The sequence below is a fragment of the Haemaphysalis longicornis genome, unplaced genomic scaffold (genome assembly GCF_048455015.1).
Source record: "Haemaphysalis longicornis isolate Haplotype H1 unplaced genomic scaffold, Haemaphysalis longicornis Haplotype H1 scaffold_2, whole genome shotgun sequence".
Lineage (NCBI taxonomy): Eukaryota > Metazoa > Arthropoda > Arachnida > Ixodida > Ixodidae > Haemaphysalis > Haemaphysalis longicornis.
The window spans coordinates 178,103,337-178,130,882 of NW_027526295.1; the positions used below are offsets into that span (position 1 = coordinate 178,103,337).

Here is a 27,546-nt window from a genome sequence, read left to right on the forward strand (position 1 = left end):
GATACAGATACAGTCGTATCGTCGTATGACCACTGGCGCTGCGTGACTGCTACTACATAGTGGGCCTGAGTTGAACGACTTCGTTGTTATTTACAGTCCGCGTGCCTTGATCGACCATCCGGGCGGTCGGAACGCGCAGCCGATTTTCGCGATGTCTGAAGCAACAGGTGACCCAGCGAAGTGCCATGGCCCGTTCTGGAACAAGAGGTACCTCGTGGTTATAACGGGAGCCAGCGCTGGCATCGGCAGAGCTGTGGCCGTAGCGTTCTCCAAAGTAGTCGCCGACAACTCCGTGTTCGTCATCACTGGCCGCAACACTGAAGGCCTCAACGAAACCAGGCGGCTCGTCGGCGAAGTTGCTCCTCACGTTAAGGTTGTCCCCGAAACGACAGATCACTCCGTAGCAACGTTTCACGACTACCAGAAACTGATATCGCGGGCTTGGACCGAAACATCTGGCGCAGATGGCGTTGTGTTGGTTCACAACGCAGCAACCATTGGCGATATTACCAAGTACGCGAATGCTTACACTGACGAAAAGGAGATTGACGACTACTTTCACCTCAACCTGACTTCCGTTATGACGCTGACCGCTGCGTTCCTTGAAAAATTTCCAAAAGGTTCTTCACTGAAGAGGGTTATCGTCAACATTACATCACTCGCAGCTATCATGCCCTTTGCTGGCACGGGTTTCTATTGCACAGGTAAGCAACACTCATTAAGCTATTTGGTTCTGAGCTTAGTAGGATGGACTCATCTTATAAAGTCTTATACAGTGCCCCTACGTATCTTTAGTTTAGGCGCATCCAGTCTACATTGACGTGCAAGAAATGCAAATTTAATCCATTTTTCCTTCCCCTTGCCTCAAAATCTTATGTCTGATTGATTTCCAGTTCTTTTGCCCCACATGCTTTAGGTATCTCACAAAACCACTAGGAAAAGCATGCTCATACCTTTTTTTGAAATAATCTCCGGGGGTTATGAGAGCTGAGCTAAAGGTGCAGCACAATCTACTCCGTCTCGCCAGATATACAGAATAGACGGGCTGCCAACTACCCTGTTGACTCACCTGATGCGTTTGGGGACAATAATGCAGACATCTTGTGCTCTATCTCTGGCATCCTTCACATCAAGTAGGAACAGCATTGTGACGCTGCATTGTTATCTCTAATCAACCAGCTCAACTCAGCTTCATCTGGCACTCTGACGCACGTTTGTATTACGCGATGGTATTCTCTACCGTCGGAATATCCAACCTGTTGGGCCAAACCTCCTGCTTATCATTTTCCAGCATCTGCGGTCGGCTGTGCTTCAACAACTTCATGATCTGCCGACTGCTGGGTACCTCAGAGTATCCCATATCTGTGACTGCGTGTGGTGCTGCTTCTTTTGGCCGGGTTTCTACACCTCTGTTCGCAGCTACGTTGGTGCTTACGATCAGTGCCAGTGGCGAAAACGCCGTCCATGCTACCAGCCAGTCAACCCCAACCGATTGACATTCCAGCGGAACCTTTTTTCCAAGTTGGCTTGGACATGCTTGGCCCTTTCCTCGAGTCAACATTCATAAATACGTGGATCGCTGTAGCTACATATTACGCCACGCGCGACGCCATCATGCGTGCACTTTCGACCAGCTGTGCTACTGATGTAACTAATTTTCGGGTTCAGAACCTAATTCTTCAGCATGGGGCTCCCCGACAGTTGCTTACTGACGGTGAACTCTACTTTCTATCAAAAGTTGTTGAAGACATCCTCAATGCTTGTTGCACACAACTCAAGGTCACGACGGTGTCCCACCCACAAATGGACTTGCTGAGTGCTTCAATTGTACCCTGACCGAAAGCTCTCGTGTTACACTTCTAGCGATCATCGGGGTTGGGACACCGCACTGCCATACGTGACTTTTGCCTACAACTCATCTTACTATGAAACGGGTGGTTATTCTCCATTCTATCTCCTCTAAGGCCACGAGCCCACCCTACCACAGGATGCCCTGTTGCCTGTGTCTGCCGTCCCTCTGCCTCTGCAGTCAGAATACGCCCGTGATGTGATTGCTCTGGCCGACCATGCTCTTCAGGTAGCTTATGCTCGCTGTTCTTCATCTCAAGTCACAGAGAAGACCGTCTGTGACCGACAACATTGCAGGATGCACTACGAGCTAGGATCCCTTGTTCTTCTTTAGACTCCAAGTCGCTGAGTTTGGCTGTCTGAAACATTTCTTCTTTGGTACACCGGTCTTTACTGCATTTTACACCAAGTCACCGGCTTGAATTATGAAATTGGCCAGTTCTGCCCTCCTCATTGAGTTGTAGCTTATCTACAGACATTGTTCACGTCGTAGGCCTCAAACTGTTCAAGTCGACAGACACTGATCTTTCATAGTGCCGGGACGGCACTTTACCCCGCCAGCGAATTATGCCATGGGGCACCTGAAAAGGACATTGTCAGCTTGGTATTTTATCAAGTTTGGAAGAAGTAAAGGATACTCAGGGTTGAGTGCTCAAGGAAGAGAAGGACAAGGTTCAATGTGGGATCAGCTACACTGGATATTTAGTTGGCTTAGTTGGCTTAGATGTTTAGTTGGCTTAGGTGGCTTAGTTTCTGTCTTGTACATAGTGAAATTACATTTTTTACTGCATCTAAGCCTCGTAACGATATCAGTTAGGCCGGTGTTGTATGCGCATTGGCATGTCTTGAACGGTTTCAGCGCCTCTTATTCACCATTTCAAAGCTCTTGTTGTTACGACTTCATGCTAGCCCCAATGAAAAGTTGTATGAATGCATAAGCTATACTTTGACTCCTAAAACACGGCTCCTGATTACCCGGGCTGTGTTTGTAATGGAAGTGAAAAATAAAACAAAAATTGCTTGCAAGTTATTGTAAGAGTTGTCAAAAGACTTCAAGTGGGAGCCTTTCATGCTTCATAGGGTTTGTCCAGTGAGAGTAATGTAAAGCACATGGCAGTGTAGGGCCCTATTTACGGCCAGTGAAGTTGCCTTAATGGTTACGTACAGTTAACTCTTGTGAATTCGATTATGGTGGGTGTGCTGAAATTTGGTCAAATTAAATCGAAAATGAAATAAATGGAAGTTGAGGTTTACTGCTTTACATTTAAACAGGACCTCACTTACATTGAATGAAGATGTAGAATCAAATTATTTAAAACCAAATCAAGTAGGGTGGATTACATGGCCATCCTACATTGCGCATGGGAAGTATCGGCCATTTGCCTCGCTATCAAATTGTGGTCCGTAGACAGACTTCTCAAACCAACCGAAATTGAAGCCTTGTGTCACTGTGAGCATTTTCTGATTGTGCCTTGGGTCATATCCTGAGCGAACAATCGTACATGCATTGAATGCTATCCGGCATCGTCAGTAATTGTAATTGAATGTGATCTCAATTTTGAGTACTTCTAACCATAGTGTTAGCGGTGATGCGTAGAGCCAGGTCGTGAGATTTGCGTGCCTAAATTCTGGGCTGCTCAGTGATGTGTTTTCAATGCGGAGTCACTCTAAGCGGCTGTCGTACATTGATTGATGTTGGTGGAGTGTGCTCTAGGTGTGCAGAGCTAGGGTGCCTTCAGGAATGTATCGTTGTGTTGTAGTGTCTTTCAGTGGTCAAAAAGGAACAAAAAGTCAACAGCTTCCATATCTGCTGGTGGGACAACCCACATGAAATGTGTATGAAGTGTACATAAAGCTACAATTATGGCACAGAAGTAGATATAACGAAAATAATATTTGACCACATGCAAATTTTGCATATTTCTTTCTGGGTCCAAAAACAGTTTGGGTCCAGGAAGGAATGCTTACTGCATTCTGTGATTTTGATATGGCTGACAATACTACCATAACTGACTACCCTCCTCATAAGCTAACCTACCCGCCGCGGTGGCTCAGGGGCTAAGGCGTCGTGCCGCTGAGCACGAGGACGCGGGTTTCATTCCCAGCCGCGACGGCCGCTTTTCTGATGGAAGCGAAAAGCAAAAACGCCCGTGTGTTCGAGATTTCGGTGCACGTTAAAGATCCCCAGGTGGTCAAAATCAATCCGGAGCCTCCACCACGGCACGCCTCATCAAATGCGTTGCGTCGATGCGTTAAACCCTACAATCAATCAATCAATTAATCAATCAATCCTCATAAGTTGATGATGTCATTCATGAAATATTCAAACCATGTCTATGCGGATGTTGAAAACCTTGAAAATTTCTAAAGGACATCCTATTGTACTATGTTCACAACTATGTATGAACAAAATCAAAAATAACGAACAAGCATAACTCGTCAGTTATATGCGACGTCATTCATCATATAGCATCAGCAGTGTACTGGCTACCTGTTTCGGCTGCCTTCCCTGTTATGTCATGAATCACGGTGAAGGAAGCAGGTCATGAAAAATCCACCCCTTTAATTGCAAATTGTTCAGTGACGACTACGTCCTTTTCTGTCAAACAAAAACGTAGCTGGGAATGATGAGAAGTTGTGTGTTGCCCCATGGTCTGTTAAACAGGAAGCTTTCAACAGGTGATTTCAACCTGCAACCAAACTAATTTGTTCTGAGAAAGCAAAGCCTTACCCTTATACCTACTGAACTGGCAACTGGTGCATTAATTGGAAAATTACCATTAGTGTTAAGAAATATGTTTTGTTGATCATATCAACAAAAAAGAGAAGTCAAAATATTGATGGTTAAGAAATATGTTTTGTTGATCATATCAACAAAAAAGAAGAGTCGAAATATTGATGGCGGTAAGCTAAATTGAACAAAAAAGTTAAGCACAGTAAGATTAAAATGCACTTTTCATGTCTTACATGTTCGTTCCTTTTATCTTGGAGCCATGACTGTTTTTCTCAGGTTCAAATAAAAAAAGACAGGTTTTTATACATTGATAATGCGCCATTGGGTCAATTTGATGGGGATAAATATGGGGCACAGCGGTAACCATTTACTTTAAAAAATAAGACTTGACAAATGTGATGTGATAACTTTTGTTTATATGATAAAGGAAACCATGAATAATATTAGTGACACTTGGTAAATTCTCAAACTTTTCAAATCCCAGGTAGGGTTGGAAATATTTGAAAAAAAAAAAAAATTAAATATGTATTTATACTGCAATGAAAAGTTATGCATGCACATCTAAACTTAGTGCTCTTTCAAATGTTCTGCTACAAAATTTAACCAACACAGTCTTTTCTAGCTGTGACCACTAAATTATAAGAACTTCTGCACAATTTTTAAAAAAATCTGAACTGACTAGGTCTATATAGGTACAATTCAATGAGGTTGGCTGAATGCACTTTCAGTGTTGTAGCCCTTTCAAGCTCACGCAGCCATTGGACCTGTCTAGCAAGCAGCAAATGTGGCATGTCTCTCTTTCCCAGGGAAAGCAGCACGGGAGATGCACATGAAGGTCCTCGCAGCAGAGGATCCATCCCTGGTGGTTCTCAACTACTCGCCAGGCCCTGTAGACACAGCAATGCAGCGGAGCCTTCATACTGGTGTGGAGGAAGTTGCCAGCATGGCAAGAGGTAGTGCTGAATGCCGGTCGCCAGAGGTTTCTTACCAGGAAAACAAACTTTTTTTTTTTTCATTTATGTCTACAGTGTTTCACCTAACTTCAACCAAAGATAACAATTAGAAACATTCACTTTTTGCGCATGACAGAAATTAACAATCGTTTAATATGACAGAGATCATGTGGTACTAGTTTTAGATTTTCCTTATTTGGTGAAGTTGGTAAAGTAACGTTATCAACTTTTTAAGCAGTGAACCTAGGGGAAAATTACCAAATTGAAGAGTTTTAGAGTATCCAAAAAGATGTGCCTGATACTGCAGTTTCTGTGAGAATTTATAGATGAGGAGGAGGAGGAATAAATTCTTATTTCACGAGCGCTGGTGCTGCTGTTAGGACACCAGGCCAGTGGGGGGTGTCCCTAGTCTGGGATGCCCTGGCCTTGGCTGGCAGTCCAGGCCCTCTTCACCAGTATGTGCTGGGTGCCAGGGTCCAAACTTTTCAGGCAGGCCACCCACTGCTCTTAATTAAGAGGTGAAGGGTTAGGGGTCAGGCCTGGGGTTTGTCTGCACTCCCATACTTGATGGTATAGGGTGCCGGATAAGAGGCAGAAATTTTGGGTGGCTGGGTATAAAGTGGGGTGGATGGCACGAAGAAGGATGCGATGAGCATAGGAGTTAGTATACTTTGGAGGCTTGTGGCTTCTTGTCTGGATAACTCAGGATGTGGAGCCGGGACTACTCTTCTGCTTTGGCGATAGTGGGTCAGAATATCTCCATATTTTACGAGAGGTTCTGTCTTAGAGGCACAGGAGGCAATACTTGTCCCTTGTAGATAATGGCCCGGTGTAAATTTCTAGAAAAGTGGAGATTTTGTGGCATGCAAATGAAACAGCAAAAAATGTGAGACACACCGCAACAATGCAGTCACACACGTCCCTTGATAAAAATAGAAGTTGGCAAGTTTTTTTTTAGAGCATTGGAAATGTCTTCACTGCTGCATTCAATATTTTTTTTTTGATGCTTTACAACTTTGTAATTTAAATTGTTCGGCTAGATTCCCACATCAGAAAGTTTAATATTTTATTGTAACTTGTTCACCACTTAACCAAAATATAAAAAACGCAGTATTAGGTAGGGCAAATGACTTTGAATGATTGTTAATTACTTTTGTGCTTAAAATATAGCATTTGTAGTTTTTACCTTTGATTTAAGGCAATGTAAAGCCCCCATATAATGTAAAGAGTGCACACCTCAGATGTCTGGCACAATCAAGCCCACATACATTAAATTCGAGGGGCATTCTAATGTGTACCTTGATAAATTAATTGCAAAATGTATGCATAAACATATATATGGTAAATATTGTGAAGTTTTGAGAGAATGCCCGCTGAAAAAGTTCCACTTCTACTTCGCCTTGACTTTTTGAATCAAGCATGACAATTATCTTCTCTTCTGTTTGAAATTGGTAAACAAAAATTGTGTACAGGTAGGATGTTTTTTCGCAGGGGCCAATAAAGGAATTTCTGGGGCTTTTAAACGTGTCCTAGCTGACACACTTTTTAGGTGGTGAGCGATCCTTAGGGTGGTTATTGAAGTAGATATCTTGCTCCAGAAGGTGGGAAAAAAATATTTTAAATGGAGGTATTCTTTTGGTACTTATATGGTATCTGTGCAACCTCCATTGCCCCATCATATCTAACCCCCTCATACTGTACTTTGAGGTTCTGTACTTTTGGCTTCTTCGCCAAACCACAGTTTGCTCATTTTGTAATTTGGAACTAGTATTATATAAAGTAGAATTGATGTGTAGTGGAAAGCTGGGGCAAATCCTTCTGTTCCGAATTTAAGCTTCTGCCTGGTGATGGTGATGGGAATGCCGGCACAGAAGAATGTACATATGAGCAAACAAATTTTCACTTGGAGCCAGTCATTTCTATGGTTCAGGTGGCTCAACACAAGCAAATATCAATGTAGGCTAGTTCAAAACATGGGAGCTTTGTGCATATCCAGATTCAGCTGCATTACCAGCAGCATTTGACTCGGCTTAATAAATTTCAAATGCCGAAATGCTTTTCCTTCTTTCAGCTGCCGTTGAATCTGGTAGGCTCCTCACACCTGATGCCACTGCTCTTCGTCTGGTTCAAGTCCTGAGCGCTCAGAAGTTTAAATCAGGCGACCACGTTGACTACTTTGATGAGGGCTGAAGTTTCTAAGCAGCCCTTTTTTCCTCATTTCAGTCTACCCACCGTTTTGCTTGAGGAAATGGGCTCATGAAACTCGTTATCAAGCTTAAAGCCCGGAATGTGCTCTGTTTTGGGTCTGCTACTTACTTGGCGCAAGAACAATATGGAATGTTGGCAAGTTAATGATGCTGTGTAGGTGGAAGCATCATTGGGTATTCACTGGATGAGTTTATAGTTGTTGACCAGTTTTAAGTCATGGTCCTTTGTGCCAATATACTACAGCCGAACACGGATATATCAAACTCCAAAGGGATCGCGAAATAGTTCGATATATGAAGAATTCGATATAAAAAATATGGGCTCTGAGACCTCAGCTGTGGCGGGCGGCCACTTACCGATCGGCGCATTTAAGAATGACAACTAATTCCGCACTAACGACGCAACAGGATGCTTTATTTGCGTGAAAAGAAATCGCTGATCTTGGCCTGCTTCGTCGTCCTGTACATGGAATTAAAGACGCTGGTCTCGATATTCTCAAGGCTATCCAGGTGTGACAGCCCAGTTCCTCCCATGTCGCCGCAACTACGTAGAATCAAGCTGAACGCAGCCGCCAGTTTACCGGCGGAGTACGATCGTGTAGCCGCATCCTCGTCCGGACTATCTTCGCTACTCGAGCTATCAGCCTGGGTTCCTGCAACCGCAGATACGATATCCTCGTCACCGACGCTCGCAATAGCCTAAACATTGCTGTCAGCGTTCACGAAGTCACCAGCAGACAGTCCGGCTGGAACAGCAGCCGGGAAAAGGGACGACAGCTCGCGAAACGTGTCGTCCATGCCCTATTCGTCGTCGTCGCCGTCTTCGCAAGCTTCCGAATGTTCGGCCGTCACGAAGCCTGCCTTCCGGAAGCAGTTGGCCACGCTCTGCTTTACGCTGATCCAGGCACCCGTCATCATGTGTATGGCCCCCAGCTGGTCAACTTTAAGCTCGGTGCCCACGCGGAGGTTCATCAAAAGCCTATCGAGGAGTCGCCTCCTGTACCCAACCTTGAACGACTTAGTCGAGCGGTCGAGCGGCTGCAGCCTGGCTGTTGTGTTCGGAGGCAGAAACTTGAGCTCGGTGTTGTCGAGCTCGCAGGTGGTTTGGTTGGCCGAGCAGTTATTCATGAGAAGGCAAGCGTGACGCTCCGACGCCCCAGCTTCTGTCCCTGTTGGGTTTCGGCGAAGGCACTAAGTGACCGCGGAAATTGGGGGTGCAGCGACCGCCGAAGAGCACCTTCCAGCTTTGGCGGTGTTCGATATACCAAATGTCGGGAAAAATACCGTTCGATATAAACGTACAAATTCCTATACTTTTACACAGAATTTTCAAGGGGATAATTCATGAGTTCGATATAGACAATAATTCGATATACCCGTGTTCGATATATCCGTGTTCGACTGTAGTACCTTTTGCAATTATAGCCAGGGCCATGTCACTATAATTATCGAGCTTTGCTGAAGAATTGTAGCTTAGCTTTGGCTTTGCACATTATTATGAAGGCTGACATGAGCTGTTATCTTTTCTCTGCATCAGCCACAGATAAAGTCACTTACTTTTATGCATTCTACTTATTATATAATTAGAGGGTGCCTTTTGTTGTTTTATTGCAGTTTATGTTTGTGAGAAGAAAAATAATAAATGAGCACTTTTTCACAGTTTTAGTTTGCAAGTTACACTCCGTATTTTGTTATTTTGTGCTTATGTTTGGTTTGTTGCCATGGGCTTGTTAGGTGCGCACTTGTTTGCATTTGGCAGCTTATTATCTATGATATGTGTACTGCCATAATAGTATATGTTGTGCAATATTCAGAAGAAATGACACTACTTTCGCAACTGAAGTAAATAAAACTTAAAATACCGATTCCTTTGGCAAGTTGTGTCATGGCTTAGCTCATTGTTCTTCGTACGCTTCTTTTCATCATTTTCACTTGATAACTATGTTGCAAGGTTGTGGGGTCAATTAAGGGGCTGTTATGAATTTCGTATGGGGATACCACACAAACTGGCCTTAAGGGGAGCCTTTTTCAGCGCATAAAACCAGCATAACTGAAAAATTCCGAATGGTAACCCAGTGTGGGGTGTGTTAGGCTTTCACATGTTCAAGGAAGTGGTCACAAACCCAAGTCAACTTTGGTAAAAACACAGTTTTATGTTTTCACATGCATGCATACTTGTGGGTTTGTGTGTGTGTGCTTCTACATCTCATTTGTGTCTTTTGTTATATTTTATCGGAGTGCCCACAGTGCCGACTTGTTGAACAGGGCGTGACCACTGAGGCATCGACACCACTAAGTCGTTTGAAGCGCAGGGAAAGCTGCTGATTTGGATACGATTGTTAGATCCAAATGGTGACTGGAGGACCAGTGTGGGGAAGGAAAAGTTCGTACTGTGGGCAAAGTAGAGACTCGGCAGTTGTAGAGAAGTTATGGCAAGGAAGACGCGCACAGGACCCATTCCCCCTTCCTCCGAAATGTTACCATAAATGTAGTACAGTCGAACACGGATATATCGAACTCCAAGGGGATCGCGAAATAGTTCGATATATGAAAAATTCGATATAAAAAATATGGGTTCTGAGACCTCACCTATGGCGAACGATCAGTTACCGATGGGCGCATTCAAGAATGCCAACTAATTACGCACTCACGACGCAACAGGACGCTTTATTTCCGTGAAAAAAAAATCGCTGATCTTGGCCTGCTTCTTCGTCCTGGAAATGAAATTAAAGACGCTGGTCTCAATATTCTCGAGGCTGTCCAGGTGCGACAGCCCAGTTCCTTCCATGTCGCCGCAACAACGGCGAATCAAGCTGAACGCAGCGGCCACTTCACCCGCAGAGTACGATCGTGTAGGTACCTCCTCGTCCGGACGATCTTCACCACTCGACCTATCGGCCTGGGTTCCTGCGACCGCAGCTACAATATCCTCGTCACCGAGGCTCGAAACAGCCTTAATATTGGTGTAAACGTTGACGAAGTCGTCGGCAGACACTCCGGCTGGAACAGCAGCCGGGAAAAGGGACGACAACTCACGAAACGTGTCGCCCATGCACTCGTCGTCGTCGTCGCCGTCTTCGCAAGCTTCGGAAAGTTCGGCCGTCACAAAGTCTGCCTTCCGGAAGCAGTTGGCCACGGTCTCCTTCTTCACGCCGTTCCAAGCGCTTGTCATCATATGTATGGCTCCCAGCAGGTCAACCTTAAGCTCGGTGCCCACGCGGAGGTTCATCAAAAGCCTATCGAGGAGGCGCCTCCTGTACCCGACCTTCGCCATTCCCGCGCATTCCTCCACATCCTCCTCAACCTCAATCGGGGGTGCAGCGACCGCCGAAGAGCACCTACCAGCTCCCGCGGCGTTCGATATACCCGATGTCGGGAAAAATACGGTTCGATATAAACGTACGAATTCCTATACTTTTACACCGAATTTTCAAGGGGATAATTTAGGAGTTCGATATAGACAATAATTCGATATACCCGTGTTCGATATATCCGTGTTCGACTGTATTTTATTCATGTGTAGTGATTACTTTTACGCCGGCAGTCATGGAAAATGTCGTCTACAAATACAGTAAAAAATGTGGTTGTTCCCTCTTCTATAGGAACCGGTAAAACACGAAAGTGAAATGTGCCTTCACAGGAGCAATTGAATGTTTATTGTGCATTGATATGAACTTGCACGTTGCGATTTATATTTCGTCGGTATGGCACCGTTAGACGCAATGTATATCAGTGGTAGACAGTGGATTGCACGCGTAGGAGCATTGCATAAATCTGACTGAAACCATAGGCGCTCGCAAACCGTCCCGTGCAAACGAAACCAAACAGGTTGTCAGCGAATCGTTTGGTGAACACATGGTCCACTGAAGGGAAAGGAGCACACGGTCCGCTGCAGTGAAAGGAGCAGCGGACCGTGTCACAAGCGTGACATCCGCAAGACGGCTTCTCCGCAGTTTACGCTGCACGTCCCCCATACACGTAGGCGCTGGCATCGAGGCGCCAACCGTCGGCGCTCATTAGCGTCATGATGCAGTACTTGCTTCGCCTCTCCTAGATGGCAGCACTATCTGAAAGAAAGGCTACAAGGTGCATTTGTTCATTCACGCGTCTGTTCATAGCGCGGTCCGGAGTGCGTTTAGTACCTCCCGTTGTGTCGAAAGAGCTTGTGGCTTGAATCCTGGCGCCACCGCGTCAATCAAAGTTTTTCTGTCAATGTCATTTCCGTGACGGATATGACAGCACTTCGATCTTGGTGAACCCCGGCATAAAACACTTTCGTGTCAAAAAAAGCCACAAACTGTAATGAGTCCGCCCCTTTCCCCCCTTCCTCTGCTTGCAGAGGTAGTGGTAATCAGAAATGTTAATTGACCAGAGTGATTCATTGCTGTTTTCATGCTGTGCATGCAACATCATAGCCTTGCACAATGTGTCACGTGCATGAATAAGGCAATTTTCCGAAGATTTTTCTAGTAATCTAGGCCATAGTGACAAGCTCTTAGAATGCAGCCACAAACGAAGAAAGGATGCCCAGCTGCAAGCTATTTCATCTCAAATGGTAACTATGTCATCCTGCGTACCAGTCTGTCCTGACTTGAAAAATTACCCGCGGCGCGAAAGTGCTTATGGTTCACACACTGGCCTGACGATGCGTAAAGGATGCGTTCCAATAGGCATTGCCTGGCGTGATTGTCCCTTCAAGACGGCTTTCTCCACGTACAGGTGAGTTTAAGGAGAAGCACCCTTTACAGAAGCGGATGGACTCTGAAAATGAGAAAGGGGACCAAGCCTCGGCGTGGATGTGCCTGCGGAATCAGCGTTTCCCAGCACCAGAGCAAAAGCCATACCGGGAATGGAATTTGAGGTATGCAGGTAGACAGGCTGCCGGCAGCTACCGGAAATGATAGGTATAGCGGTTGGCGCCTGCCAACCACTCGTGACCTCGGGGGCTGAGTAGCGTCGTTCGCGTTGCATTCTCAACGCTTCAGAAGGACAGATATATATTGTAAACACCCCTAGTGTTTCGCGCCGGCATACACGGAGATTCTGTGGGTAGAAGATCCTCGGTAAGCCGCGCATGGTGAGGCCGCCGCCAACGCGCGCGCGTCAGCTCGTCAAGAAAAAATTAATAAGAAAAAACCGCGCAACTTCCACTCCACGGGACTTCATGTTTTAATATCACTGCGTGTCACGTTACACAATCCCCGGGAAATATCTTGCGAGATACATTTGTGTATAATAGTGAAGCCTACTTTAAAACGGCTCCGTGTAAAGCTTCGTCTTTGCAAATTTGGCTTTCCCCCACTGCGTGTTGGAAAATTCAGTTCTCGCGTGTTTCGCAACATGCGCTCGGAAACAAAACTTGGCAGCACAGAGCTCAGCGTAAAGTGATGCCACAGAACAGGGAGGATTTTAGAGAAGCAAAGGTCTAGCTTTGCCTGTAGTGCCAGAAAAAGCGTAGTGGCGGCGTCGTGAACTACCCAGTACGCCCGCTTGATGGCGCTGTAAACACGGCTTTGTAAACATGGCGGATGCTTTTTGCACAGGCCGCTTGAGCTCCTTAATAACATGGCTGCCCTCGCACGGCGGCCGCCGGCTCGCTGCTCCACGGCCGGACTCGACTCTCCTCCTCCCGCGCGCGAAAGGGGCGTCGAGTCCGGCCGTGGCTGCTCCTGCTGGCTCCTGGCTGGCACGCTGGTCGCGTGTTTACTTGCGCCGCGCTAGTGAAGTGATGTTACGCCAGGTGACCAGATGGCCTCGACTGGCACAGACCACAGTGAGCAGCAAGTGAGAACAAATCATTTCCCAGTCGAAAATGACAACAGAAAAATTTCTGTAGTACGTCGTTTGTCGTATTTTTGCGTGTCGTACAGTCGTACCGTCGTAGTCTTGTCGTACAGTCGTCGTGTTGTGTCGTCATTCTGACATTTGTCGTGTGTAGTATTCCTGTAGCAATTTTGTTGTTTTATCGTGTGTTGTAGTCCTGTAGTGATCCTGTAGTATGTCATAGTCCTGTAGTAAACCTGTAGTGATCCTGTAGTATGTCGTAGCCCTGTAGTAATCCTGTAGTGATCTTGTAGTATGTCGTAGTCCTGTAGTAATCCTGTAGTATGTCACAGTTCTGATGCTCTACTGCGAGAATCATGCCTGTCTTGTCGAAGTCCTGATGCTGTGTTATGTATTCCTGGCGTCTTGCAGTCCTGACCTGTCGCACAATGCATTCATAACAATTCTGTTGCAGCAAATATCAGTATTTTTGAATCCAGCCTAGCACTGTATTTGGGCTGTCCACTGTAAGTGAACAGTTAAGACAGCCCAAATATGCCACGAGCCCATGCACAGGCAAACTGAAGAGAATACAAAAATTTTATTTTAGTTTCCTTCATGCACACACAGCTCCAGGCTTGAAAAAACAAGTACAAGTACCATTAGAATTGGCTTGCCGAAGGCTGAAAGTGCACCGTCCCTAACTACATACATTATGGATGATCCGCACAATTCTAACGCTGCAAAGTTGTCTGAAGCTGCAAAAACCTTATAGTAAATACACTACATTCCCAGGGAAAAGCCACCAATAGCTACAGGCTGCCACTAATGAATTGTACAGCTGCAGAAAGCCACAAAAAAACTATCAATGCACACCTCATGAAGCACAAAAACGACATTGCAAATTACATCCACCATTAAAAATGCCGCCATTTCTCACAATGACTGTTTAGTATTAAAACGGTAGAGACACTAGCTCTGGTGTTCACACCAGCCAAATTGGCAAATAAGCCCATGTACCTCCTATCGGCGCAGATCAGCGAAATTCTGCGCGAGATATCTAGCCAGAAGCTTGCGGCGCTTGTGCATTTCAGCTTGCTCGCAGACCTTCACTTGGAGGTAATGCCAGAAGGAACCTGCATCGATAGGAAAAAAAAAAAAAAAAACGAACATTGATGCAAGACAATGACAGACAGCACAAAAAGACTTAAAATCATACTGCTAATACTGTGTCCTTAAACTGCGCCATTTTATAAAAGCTAAACACGCTTCTGCATGCTGAGCAATAAGAAGTGCTCTCTATTGCTGATAAAGTGCTTTTCACATTACTGTGCCTATTCAAAAACGTTCAATTTAAACGATACCTTGCAAGCCCCTTTCCACAGCGTTCCTGGCAATTCTGGAACAAGTCAAGCCATTAGGACTTAGCTCAGAAAATGTCCTTTCAAAATCAGTTTTGTTTTCATTTTTCAACAAAAACGTGATTTTTGACATGCATTTGCATCACATGGGTGCAGAAAGGGGAGTGGTCTTTGCGCGTCACTGCTACTAAAGAACAATGCATGCCAACCGTAGGTACTCTGCATCAGCGTTTGGTTTTTTATTATCAGGGCATGAAGGGTGAATCAGATGATAATTTTTAAACGTCAGGTTTGCAGTCACACAGTAATAACCCCTGAAATCGGCTGAAAATATCAAGCAGTGCCCGTTTGCAAAGTTACTTCACGATTTTAGGCAGTCTTATTGCCTTTGCGCACATTGTTCTTAGTTGTGTTGTAGTTCTACTTACCACAGGACCATTCAAACAGTTAACAAGTTTCGGTTTTGTTTCTGCATCGCGAAATTCATATTTAGTGTTACTCTGCAGTTACTCAACTTCAAGCTTACCTGCCATAGTGCCTTGAGCATCCGCTAAACATCCTCACAAAAAAAAAGATGCCACTCCTGATTTCCCCCTCACCCTAAAACGCTTTCTGCAATAAGAACTTCCGATGCAAGTCAAAAGATAACGCCCAGTCACCAGATATCAGTTCCGACGAAAAGAGCACTTCAAACCGGCTTTACACACCCCCAGCTGTCCGCCTGCCAGTTTCGTTTCCATACAAGGGTATCTCCAGAGGTCTAGTGCTGCTCCTTAATTGAAATGTCTATTCGGATGGAGTCTCCAATACCTTTTGTACTGTTTCATTTCAAAAATGTTAGGTGCGCTGCAATGCATGAGGCTCATAGTGCTGATCTTTATTATCGCACAACCGCTACTTGGGAAAAGTTTGCGGGGCACGATTTTAGCGCATTGCACCACATTTCTGTAAGCAAGGCTACAATAGCGAGTCAGAAGGTGATGATAAACCGCAAGTTTGTTTTCAGCGATAACTGACAGTGAACGTCAACAAGCATCAACCACGGAGTTACGTTTTCAACTCCACGCATGTTTTTCCGCATCGCATGCTTGTCGCGAATACTGTGCTGGCTGTAAATGCAGTCAGTCACTGACAAAATGTTTTTACGTCACACGGGGACACATTGGTGCCTCTGATAATGTCAAATCGCCAGATTTCTTCCAGGGAACCACCCAAAATTGCCCATGTTGAAACGCAGGTTGGACTTCACCGCATGGCACGGGCACCACGCGTGGTAATTTTTTTTATCTTAATTAGTTCTTACCAATGATTTTGCAGAAAAAATTTTTTTCTTGGACCCCTGAAAATCGGTCAATTTTCCAGTGCTAACGAGAGGTAAATTACTACAGTGTGACATCATACTCATAAAACTTTCCCCAAAGAGTTATATATAAGCCAGCTCATAAATCTCTAAGTAAAGTTAAGCAACGATAAAAGTTCAGCAAATTAAACACATTAAAAAGAAAAAGTGCCGATACTCCCTAATGCAAAATTTGCGCGCAGCGTGAACTGCAGTCTTCTCAGTCGAGGTGCGTAGTTGCCGTGTCAATTTAGAAAATCAAACTATCAATGCAGACAATCAAAAATGCCTCTGTTTCAGTAACTGACCATTTTGGATTAAAAGGACCCTGGAACACTAAACAGTGCCAGTAAACCTGCACAATGTTTAGATTACACTGCCAGGAATACCTGAGCCAAATATTACCAGTCCATGTGAAGCGGTGAGCACACAAATCGCGAAAGACGGGGAAAAACCAACCGCGCACTCTTCGCTCTTGGCATGGCCTAAATGACGTCATTGCGGCCATGGCTGTTCAATTGGCTGTCGCTGGTCAACTTTGCGACTCATTTCTCACATTTCTTGTGAGGATTCGCCGTCATCGGCGCTGTGTACCAATCTCTTCTATGCCTAAACATGCACGCGCAGTTTGGTATTTCTTTTGCTGAGTGCGCACGGAGTTTGAGTGAAAAACTCAATACTCTCCTTTCAACGAGACCACTAGGCAACAATTGCTTATTGCTTCAAAAACGCTCTACCAGCCTGAGCGCGCGCTTGCAAGCAGGCAGCCATGCCTGCTTTTTTGTGGCACCAAACCAGAATTGACTCCCCCCCTCCCCCACATTGCAGAGAATACTCCCCAGCCTATGATATGTCCAAGGACGCCGAAGAGAACGCTGCAAGCCGCCCCCCTCTCCAGGAGAGAGCACACAGCTTTCGTTGCGTTGTCCGCAGTCGAGTTGAGAGAGAACAACTATGCGCGATTTCTAATCGTGCATAGTTTTGGTGACAGTAAAGGGCTTTTCATAATTCTTGGAAGGGCGATTGCTAGGACAATAGACTTTACCCCAAACTACATTCCGAGTAGTCGATGGCAAGTGCTGCAGGGTCCCTTTAAAACAGTAGAGACACTGGCCTAGGTTTCCAGCAACCAAATTAGTAAACATGTACCTTCTTATTGGTGCAGATCCACGGACCCTCGTGCTAGATATCTCACTAGCAGCACGTGTCGCTTGCTCATGTCCCCTGGTTCGCAGCCCTTCATCTGCAGGTAGTGCCAGAAGGGATCTGCATCAATAGAACAAAACAATACATGTAATGCAAGACAATGGCAAACAACGTAAAAAGACTGCAAATTAGACTGCCAAAACTGTTTTTAACCTCTGCCATTTCATAGAACGAAACACAATGGCTCCACATAGATGAGCTGCGAAGCCGGGCGCAGTCGACGAAGTGCACGAAACAAACCACGTTTGTTCATAATTTGCAAGGCAGCATACTTACCAGTCGTTTTACTGAATTAAACTTGGACAGACTCGAGCTTTATTCTAGAAAACAAACATGGGGCTGTCTGTTTCCCTTACTGTGCACGTAGCACACAACCCAATTTGCTCGACCAGTGAAGACACCAGACAGGTCGCATTTGGCTGTTCGACATCCATGTGTAAGGCTCCACATGTAAGAGGGTGTGAAACCTATAGTTTTGCATGCACGACCTACCCTCCTTCCTCTGGTCCCCACATGTGCACGCGTAAACCAGCAACCGCTTATATGTGTGTGCTTAGCAAAAACGACAAGAGCAGAAAATGGCTTCACTGGAATAAAACCCGAAGGGGGGGGGGGTTTGAAACACAGACTGTTTCGCAGTAAAACGAATGCTCCCCGTGCTAAAAAAGTGGTGCTTTTCTCATTTATATTACTGCAGAGCATAACATTACACTCATAAAACTTCTCTCCAAAAGTATATGCCAGCTTGTAAAACTTTCAGCTAAAGGGGCCATGCAGACACATCACAAGTTTGGTTCATTCGAAAGATTGCCACGTTAAAATCATAGTGACACCACTTTCATCCCCAAATAAGCTATATAAGTAAGGAAAAAGGGAATGGCCATGCAACCCACTAGCTCATTTCCCGCAACAGAACCTAGATATCCTATGTGCCCAGCTGTGCGATTGGCTGAGGCCGGCAAAAGCAAACACAAATTAGGTACGGCTTGCAAGCTTTCCAAATGAGCTATTTGCGCATAAATGCAATGCATATTCATTTTACAGCAGTACGAATGGTGCGAGAAACAATAAAAGTACAAAATACACATAAGCATAGAAATTTGATGAGCACTGCTGTTGGTACTGGGCACACTATGCTTGCTGTAGCTGCACAGCAGTCCGCCGCTTTGGAGTTGTCTTACGTGACCCTGTTTGGCGAGCATACCCCATGTTTCACAAAAGGATTACTTTCTACAGTAGCAAAAACAAGCCAAGTTCTGGGACTAACAGAAAGAAAGCGTTAAGCACCTACTTTCTTCACAGCCAGCACCGTAGACGGCTCGCGCTGGTGGTGCCGCCAGGCTTGTGCTGGCGCAGCTGGTGTCGGGTGCTGGGGGTTCTGCAGGGCTCATGCTGGCAGGGAGCTGCAGGCCATGTCCACTCTTTTCACTCCCTGGAGAGGTGCCTGAGTCACATGAAAAAGTGTTGCACTCTTAAAACAATACGCAGTACAGGCAATCAGTTTTAATAAAGGCTGTGGCTAGCGTTCCGTCCAGACGGAACGATATACAAGTGCTAAAGTTCCGTCCAGACAGAACAGGGCGCTGCGGGTTATCCTTCCCTCCAGACGGAATACAACTGAGAGCTTAGCGTTCCGTCCCGACGGAGCCGGCGTGAAATTTGTACAGTTCCGTCCGGACGAAAGCAAAACCGGCTGATTAGACGCCCTGCTCCACCTTCAGATGTGGTGTAGGGGTTGCTCCTTGGATAATGGCAGTATTGTACCGGGTTCGATTCCCCCCGGACATGCTTGGTTTTTCTTTTTTTTTTTTGCGTGGTTGCACCAGCGTTATGCAACAGCTAACTTCTTGCCCACTTTACAATTGACGCGGTGAGAGCAGTCGGTCTTGATTTCGCACCCAACCGGCTGCTCCGCTACCGCTCAATAGAGCCAAGGCCGACGTGTCCATCGCCAGAGTTCCGATCGCCTCTAGTTCGTAATGGTGATTACTAATTAACGGTTCTTCTGGCTAGTCAATGAGCGGAAGCGGTTCAGTCAGCTGGGTAAATATCAAGAACGACTGCCCTCGTGCTTGTTGTGAAGCGGGGGTTTTTTTTTGACGCCCGCGTCTTCTAGCTGCCTCACTCAGAAAATGACGCGCGTCGCGCGCGGCAGTGGGAGGAGCCTGCGACTTGCGCCATTGGGGAGGCACGCGCCTCATGGCGGCAGTTTCGAAGCGCTCGACTCAGCCGGCTGGCTCCGCCAGCATAGACCGCCAGAGATTTTAGGCCACCACCCCGGCAGATACTGCATGGGCGCTTTCACTAGCTGTGCGGATGATGTTTTGTAGTACCGTTCTCGCCCAAAATTATAAGCTCCTTTACCGCTCAAGCAACTTCGTGCATGTCTTGAGCGGCATTTTGAGCGGTCGCTCGTGCTCCCGACACCATAGTTTCCCTACACCACTTCGATTGATTGATTGTAGGGTTTAACGCGCCGACGCAACGCAGGCGATGAGGCGCGCCGTAGTGGAGGGCTCCGGATTAATTTTGACCACCGGGGGATCTTTAACGTGCGCCGAAATCTCGTACACACGGGCGTTTTTGCTTTTCGCCTCCATCAGAAAAGCGGCCGCCGCGGCCGGGAATCGAACCCGCGACCTCGTGCTCAGCAGCGCAACGCCTTAGCCACTGAGCCACCGCGGCGGGTCCCTACACCACTTCGCGGCCGAAGCCGCCGCCATGTTCCTGCCACTGGCCGCGCCGGTCGCAGCGTACCAGTGGTTCCGCTGCAGCGTCAGCGCGCCTGCGGCGTGCGCGGCGCATTTTCGCGGGCAGAAAATGCTCCGTCCGATCGCCTTTCTTGAGTTTTGTAGATTTTTACCCTACCGGTCAAACCACTTCTGCTCATTGACTAGCTAGAGTCACCGTTACGAATCACCATTACGAACTAGAGGTGATCAGAACTCTGGCGATGGACACGTCGGCCTTGGCTCTATTGAGCGGTAGCGGAGCAGCCGGTTTAGTGCGAAATCAAGACCGACTGCTCTCCCCGCGTCAATTGCAAAGTGGGCAAGAAGTTAACTGTTGCAAAACGCTGGCTCAACCACGCAAAGGAAAAAAAAACAAACAAAAAAAAAACAAGGATGTCCGGGGGGAATCGAACCCGGTACAATACTGCCATTATCCGAAGCACAACGCCTACACCAAATCTGAAGACGGAGCACGTCGTCTAATCAGCCGGTTTTCCTTTCATCTAGACGGAACTGTACAAATTTCACGCCGGCAAACGCTAAGCGCTCAGACGTATTCCGTCTGGACGGAAGCATAACCCGCAGCGCCCCGTTCCGTCTCGACGGAACTTTAGCACTTGTATATCGTTCCGTCTGGACGGAACGCTAGCCACAGCCTTTAATAAATTGCTCCGCTTTTAAAGGAATTTAAAGTTTGGTTAATACCATTCTCAGCACGCACAAAATCGCAAACAAGTCATTCTACATAGGTGCAGATTGTCCTTTTATGAGACTAACAAGTCACTTTTAGGGTTGGGGCTGTATGAAAAATATAGAGCAGTAAGTTGTGTTGCCCACTCATAGTCACATTGTTAGCAAGTCTGCTACAAAACATAAAACAGCATTGCCGTGTTCCTGCACTTTCACTGGAATTGCAGTTTTATGAATTTTTTTTACTAGGCCTTCTCTTCCAAACAATCTCATTGTCAAAATCCTTTACAGCGAGTAAAGCACTTTCAACGGGCAGTAATTTATGCAGTGCCTGCAAAAAGGCCATGGCTAGCAACTAGATAAACCAATAGCTCAAAATCTTCGTATAGAAGCCACGTGACAAGGTCGTGCTGCAGGGCAGTTTTGTTTTCACCCACCCAAAGAAAGGAACCTGTTCAATCAGGCTGTAGGCTCCTTAGATGGTAATGCCACATGTTTGAGGAAGTGAAACCTTCCTGCAACAGTTGACATTACAGCCAACTAAGCATGATAGCAACTGCAGTATCTGGTACGTTGCTTAGCTCATAATAGTGATAAGAAGCCATGCACACAGATGGAGCATTGTTTACGCACTGGTGAAAAGAACTTGCCGGCCACTCCATGTTGAGTGATCGCAGCCCCCGCATCTCGGCCTCCAATTGCACGACCCTCTTCCTTAAAACTGCTACAGGGTCTTGGTCCCTTGCGGCAGCTCGAAGAATGATGTCGACCTTCGCTGATCTTTTCTCTGCCTTCGCAGTTTTTTTGTCTGCCTGCAATGAGAGGTCAAGAGATAACATGCCATACTTGTTCCGAGCCTCGTCCACCATAATGACACCTATTTAGAGCAACAAGCACACTTCAGTGTCATTTTACACGTGTTTAATGATAGTTATGAGGTCAACTTTCATGCAAATATTGACTTCCCCTAATAAACATACCTGAAAGCGGTGGCTATTCTAGCGCCTTGGCATTTATGTGCGTCATGTTCGATAAGAGCATTTACAAATAACATTACTGCAGTGGCTGCTGGCAAGACGGCCTTCACAGAAAAACCACGATTTCGAAGCTCGTACAGTCGGCAAAAGGTTTGTCTATAACGCGCGAGCGGCGTGCTCTAGACTGCGCGCGAGACACTTAGTGAGAACGCCTGGTTTGACACCGGTAGAATGCGAGCATGCGCGACCCGCATCAGCGCGACGGTTCTTTCCCTTGTCGCTGTGCCCGTCGCCTTCAATTCCGTACCTTCTTTCGTCGTGAGAAGTGCTGCCTGCACTGCCGGGCCGGGAAACAATAGCGGAAATGAGCGATTGGTAGTAGAGCGTTGGCTGCGTTTAACTACGCGCAACGCTTTTTTTGCGGCGCCCTACACAATTTAGACAGGAGTGTTTTCCTGTATGCGAGACAACGAACGACAATAGCAGAAAACGCATCGCTGCCGGTGTTTTATAGTATTATTATTATTTAATTATTATTATTTAAAAATACCTTACAGGCCCTTGTTGCAGGGCATTGTGTAAGGGGGGTAACAAAGAGTGAGTGTCGCGACAGAACTGTAAGGGAACATCAAACTTTGAATGAACTTTGAAAGAATGGAACAGCAAATAAAGAGAAAAAGAAGAGAATGTGCAAAAAAAGTCACTTGAAGTGACACATACATGGGAACATTGCAGGTGGGAAGGAATGCAAATATGCGCAATACAACTTAGTAAAAAACACCTACTACACACGATAACTAGTAACTAGATATCGGGCCGTGATCGCTTGCACAGTGCACTGAGTATTGTGGCGTGAGCCCGTCAGCAGTGACATGCAAAGCCGAGCCCTGAAACCGGACAGTGGCGCTCAAGGGACTCATGCAGCTATTGGCGGAACGATAACGCAATGAACAGCTGTGCGCCAAGGCTAACGCAGACGAAAAACTCGCACAACGAGCGTTAAGGCGGGTAATCTCCAGTTTTGTTTTCCGGCCCGGCAGCGCAGGCACACAGCGCTTATTACGGTAAAAGAAGGTGTGGAAGCCAAGGCGACGGGTGCAGCGAGGAGGGACACAGCCATCGCGCTGATACGGGCCTCGCATGCACACATTCTACCTATCTTAAACCAGGCGTTATCACTACGTGTCTCCCGCGCACTCCGGAGCACGCCGCTCGCGCGTTAAAGCCTTTTGCCGACTGTACGTGAGAATGTGGCTTGGCGACTACTCGACGCCGACACGAACAATGCAGATGAATTCCTAACCCGACTAACTGGTAGCCAGCACAGTCCTGAATAGAGCGTGTTACGTGGAAAATGTGCAAGGTGGTAATACGAGCCATTTTCTTCGGCGTCGGCGCCATATACTGTGAAGCGGATCTCCGCGCCTTCCGACGGCACAGCCGGCATGCCGATATTCATTCCTTACTTTCTGCGGTAGTGGCAGATGTAAAACTGCTAAAAAGCGCTCAGACACTGTTATGCACAATTTAAGGGTAAGAACACTTACCGGTCATGTGAACGATGGTGCCGTCGAATAATCTTCCCGCGTCTCGCTGTCGCCGAGCCAAAACACTTCCCACGCCACGCTCGTAGTCGTCGACGTCCACCACAAAAAAACTACGCTCGTCCGTAGGCCCAACGACTTCTCTTCTACCTTCCAAAACATACTGAACGAAAACGTTACACGGTTACGCTTTGTTACACGGTCACACTACGTGCATACGACAACGATCGACCAGCGCAAGAAAAGAAACGCGGCGTAATGTGCGTTGCCATGTGTGTTGCAACAGTGAGGGCTGCGGCTACGGCTGGCTACGGCTTCAGTCGGCCTATATAGGCGGCGTTGGTTGATGCCAGAAGATGAAGCCGATGAAGCGATACATGAAAACTCAATCATTTTGGTTGTAATAATGAACATAATTTATTAGCGGGTTACAAACCTCTTGATAAAAATTAGCACTGTATTAACCAGTGATAGCAGCTTCCAACTTCAGCACGGTTCTTTCATGTGTTATCACAGTCTCACAGTCACACCATAGCACACACATCATTTTCTGCACCGTGTTTCTGCACTGTGCTCGGCTACATAGTATGTGCGCTGATTCTCTTTTCTTTTTGCAGTGGTCGGGGCTGCTTTAAGGCCCAACCACATGCAGAGCACTTTCGGCGTTTTCTCGCGTCGACGTCGTCGCCAGAAATGCACGGCTACGCGAGCTGACGCCCGAGCGACGCCGATGTCTACGCTCGCCAGATATCGGCGTCGACGCAGCGCGAGAGAGCATCGGAAAGCGGGCGACAGCGTCCGTCTTCGCGTGGTTTGGGGGCATTCCTTTCAGCAGAAAACAATCGATTTATTTTTAACTTGCGGTAATCGGTTGCCTTGAGACAAATTGCCAGCTATTTCTGTTCGCAAGCGCTTATCCATTTGTGGCTTGTTCGGCTTTCAACGGGGAGATCGGGGATCTGCGATTTAAATAAGGGAGCTCTGGCTACATCGCATCCAGTATAAGCATAATGTGGCTTGTCTGCAAGATCGGTGCGTGACGAGCAAGCGTTATCAACGCCAGAATTCTAGCGGCGCATTCCCTTCCATTCGTAGCTCCCGTGGCTTGCGCTGACCGGGGATGTGCGATAGCTTTTCTTGACTCAAATGAGGGACCTGTGGTTACATCGCTCGTAGCACTAGCATTATCGTCCTCGGCTCCAAGATCGGTGCGCAAGAAACAAGCGTTACCACTGCTCAAGTCTCTCAAACACGACCAAAACAAAACACATCCGACACTATTTGTGGGCAGCCTCGTTTGGTACACCGAATTCTCTGCGCCTCCCTGTCTCCTTGTGTGGTCGAGGGGTTGGGTGTCGGACTTTCGTTTTGAAGTACGTGGTTCGAATCCTCAAAAAGCTTTTTTTTTTTTTTTTTTTTTTTCGGCGAGGGTTTGATCAGTTTTTTTTTTACAGGGTACAGTCAGGGTGCCAGAGTACCTTGCCTTTTAACCTACAAATGACGTTCGACGGTAACCTCAGTACCAAGGCAGCGCTGAAATTTGTTTTGCTTACACTTTGAATTCATGCACCTGCATTAGGTACATAACATGCAGGTTAAATCAAGAAGCAACTAAAGCAGTTTTGCGAGGTGCGTCTTCGTTTATCATCCTATCTTATTTTGTTCAGATTTGACCATGATGACTCGAGATACATTGCCAACATACTTATATAGCAATGAATAAATATGCCAAGTGATTTTCTTTTTTGCTAAAGATAAAGTCTTGATAATTGCAGTTCAATAATCGATAATAACTGCTCATAAACGACTTCAACAGGATGGCAATTGACGTCCAGCAACGCCCGCTGACGCAGCTACTGGCGCGCGACTTCGCCGGTCTCATGCGGTTGCTCGCCCTCTCCTGAGGGCCCGCGCGTTGACGCCGAACGACGCCGACGATCGCGCGACGCGTGATTTCGCGTCCATGTGGTTAGGACTTTATTGTGGCTGCTTTATTGATTCTCTTTTAGTTTTGTCATTGGTGCTTCACCTGTTCGCCTGCTGCCACGATGTGGGTAGGTGTGGAGTTTGGTTTCAGCTTTTTTTCTCACGTACAATTTGGTTTTTATGGAAAGAAACTTCTTGGGCGTTCGCACCTTTTTATTTTTTTATTGGCTGTGAGTTGCGGTGTCGGGTTTAGGGCGATATTGTGTGTTTTATTTTGTTAGTCGTCGTGTTACAGCGAGCAAAATAGTAAACTCAATTCTGCTCCCGCGTCCCCGGTTTTAAAATTGGAAGTTTCATTTCGTCGTTGATTCTGTGAGCAGGAAAGTGGTAAAAATATTCTCTTTCATCGCAAGAAATAACCACATAACAGCTTTGCAACTGCAGTTGCAAAGCTGTCCTCACGACAGAATTATCTTGTTCGACTGTTGGCTGTTGTGTAGACAGATTCATGTATCGCGACATATTTTGCCACGGCAGCCCCATCTGTAGTGACGACAAGAATCTGCCGTCACGACAGCCGGCTTTGCTACTACAGCATTTTTGTCGTGGTCCTGTTGCAACTACAGACGTCACGACAGCATTTATGCCTCTGTAGTTACTACAAGATTCTGTCGTCACGACAGCCAGCTTTGCTACTACAGCATTTTTGTCGTAGTCTTGTAGTAACGACAGACGTCACGACAGCTGGCTATGTCACGACAGCATGATGGCTGTCGTGACGACAGGTAGTTCTGTTGGGACTACAGGAATGTTTGTCGTTGAGAAGATTGACTCTGTCGTTACGACAGAAATGTGTGTCGTAACAACAGAAAACTTTGTCGTAACGACAGGAATTCTGTCGTAACTACAGAAATTGTGTCGTACGACAGGAATTCTTGTTGGGTTTCTGTCGTATTCCTGTTGACATTTTCGACTGGGTTATTGACATCCGCAAGTTTACAGAGGCCAGGACATCATTTCATTTCGATCGCTGCAATTGTACGTCGCTTTCGTGACAACATTTTTTTTTGCCATAACAACTCGTTCACTTGCGCTAAGATTTCGAACGAAGGGCACAAATGAAGTATTGACGGCGACAACGGTTTCCTTTGCACCGTCTTTCTAGCGGAGTGCATAACACTCACCTTCTGTTGGAAGAATCGAATATTCTGGCCTCGACAGCTGCCTTCCGATGCGGAATTTCCCACATTTGTCATTCCACAAGCACTCAATTCCCGTGTTTTGCCAGTCCTCTCAACAACTGATGGACGCAAAAGCACATAACAGCAATAACAGTCACGAAACCGGTGCTCCGCGCACATTGAAACGGTCGGCCGTTGCAGCGGTTTCAATTTGAATTGGCGGCTTTGTGGTTGCGAATTCAGAAACGAGGTGGTGCACCAGTCGGCTGTTCGTAAAAAGTTGCGTACATTTTTGCTCAACGGATGTTTGATGCGGAACTTGTTAATAGTATTTTTAAATAACACATTGTAAGCGAACTGTGTGGGCTTTTTGAGTCACGGAATGAATGTTTTGTATTCTATACCAAAAGTAACATTTTGCCTGCGCCGTCTGGTGGGCTTGATGGTCGAAAACAGCGCTTTAGGTTGGTAGGTTGGTCACGTGGGGCGTCGATTTTTACGCCGCCTATAGGGAAGACAGGGAACGTCCAAGCTTGAGAGGCCTGGTGATGCTCGTGCATTCTTGCATCCTAAGTGAAAGCTTTAGGATCCCCCGTAGCGTTTTTTTTTGGTACCTTTTTATGCCGCAGCATTGAATGGCTCATAGCGTAAGAAATCCGACTGGTGTTAGAGTAAAAACAAAACTCGAAGCTGTCTGCCATGCAAACTGAGTCAAAGTAAAAAACCAAAGTACCAACCCAGCCGAAGTTCGAAGCAAACATCCAACCCCACAGTACGAAAGTCCAAAGCTAAAGTCCATACTCAGAGAATGCATTTCATCATCATCATCATCATCAGCTTTCCTGCCGTGCGTTTTGCTCGGACCATGGAGGAAAGTATTCTTTCCTCCATGGCTCGGACTGTCTCGGACGCACGACGCCACCAGTGAGGCCCAGAAAGCTTCGCTTTAAAAAGCTTCAGTGTAAAAAAGCAGGGGGGTAAAGAGAGCTCCGAGACCGTACGAATCGTGGGCGCTGATGATGATGATGATGATGTCTTGATGGCTGTTCCCTTTGAAACGGGCGGAGCACAACGTTCGGAAAAAT

The 27,546-nt window shown here is 46.5% G+C and overlaps 2 protein-coding genes across 5 annotated transcripts; one reads left to right on the plus strand and one right to left on the minus strand.

The window, feature by feature from the left end:
* The first annotated feature begins 4 nt into the window (after positions 1-4).
* On the plus strand, positions 5-9,619 carry LOC144169544 (sepiapterin reductase-like). The gene is made up of 3 exons (XM_077698762.1): positions 5-704; positions 5,389-5,535; positions 7,607-9,619. Exons 1-3 carry the CDS (start codon positions 152-154, stop codon positions 7,723-7,725), a joined length of 819 nt encoding a protein of 272 aa, XP_077554888.1. The 5' UTR covers positions 5-151; the 3' UTR covers positions 7,726-9,619.
* A 3,929-nt stretch (positions 9,620-13,548) lies between these two features.
* LOC144169545 (uncharacterized) lies at positions 13,549-24,660 on the minus strand. Of its 4 annotated transcripts, XM_077698764.1 has the most exons (6): positions 23,358-24,660; positions 21,484-21,645; positions 18,703-18,855; positions 17,355-17,448; positions 14,870-14,904; positions 13,549-14,641 (listed from the first exon to the last, which is right to left on the minus strand). In XM_077698764.1, the coding sequence occupies exons 1-6, from the start codon at positions 23,362-23,364 to the stop codon at positions 14,529-14,531; spliced, it is 564 nt and encodes a 187-aa protein (XP_077554890.1). In that variant the 5' UTR covers positions 23,365-24,660; the 3' UTR covers positions 13,549-14,528. The 4 variants fall into 4 exon arrangements, with proteins under 4 accessions (XP_077554890.1, XP_077554891.1, XP_077554892.1 ...); XM_077698765.1 differs by lacking the exon at positions 14,870-14,904 and having other exon boundaries at positions 23,358-24,655; XM_077698766.1 differs by lacking the exon at positions 14,870-14,904 and having other exon boundaries at positions 17,355-17,471; positions 23,358-24,652.
* Positions 24,661-27,546: the final 2,886 nt, after the last annotated feature.

Coding starts and splice junctions, on each gene's coding strand:
- LOC144169545 (XM_077698764.1), bottom strand. Junction 18,856..21,483: donor CACTCAACATGGAGTGGCCG/GCAAGTTCTTTT, acceptor CATGTGACTCAG/GCACCTCTCCAGGGAGTGAA. Junction 14,642..14,869: donor TGTGGAAAGGGGCTTGCAAG/GTATCGTTTAAA, acceptor CTATCGATGCAG/GTTCCTTCTGGCATTACCTC.
- LOC144169544 (XM_077698762.1), top strand. CDS start 152: ATGTCTGAAGCAACAGGTGACCCAGCGAAGTGCCATGGCCCGTTCTGG. Junction 705..5,388: donor CACGGGTTTCTATTGCACAG/GTAAGCAACACT, acceptor TCTCTTTCCCAG/GGAAAGCAGCACGGGAGATG. Junction 5,536..7,606: donor AGTTGCCAGCATGGCAAGAG/GTAGTGCTGAAT, acceptor TCCTTCTTTCAG/CTGCCGTTGAATCTGGTAGG.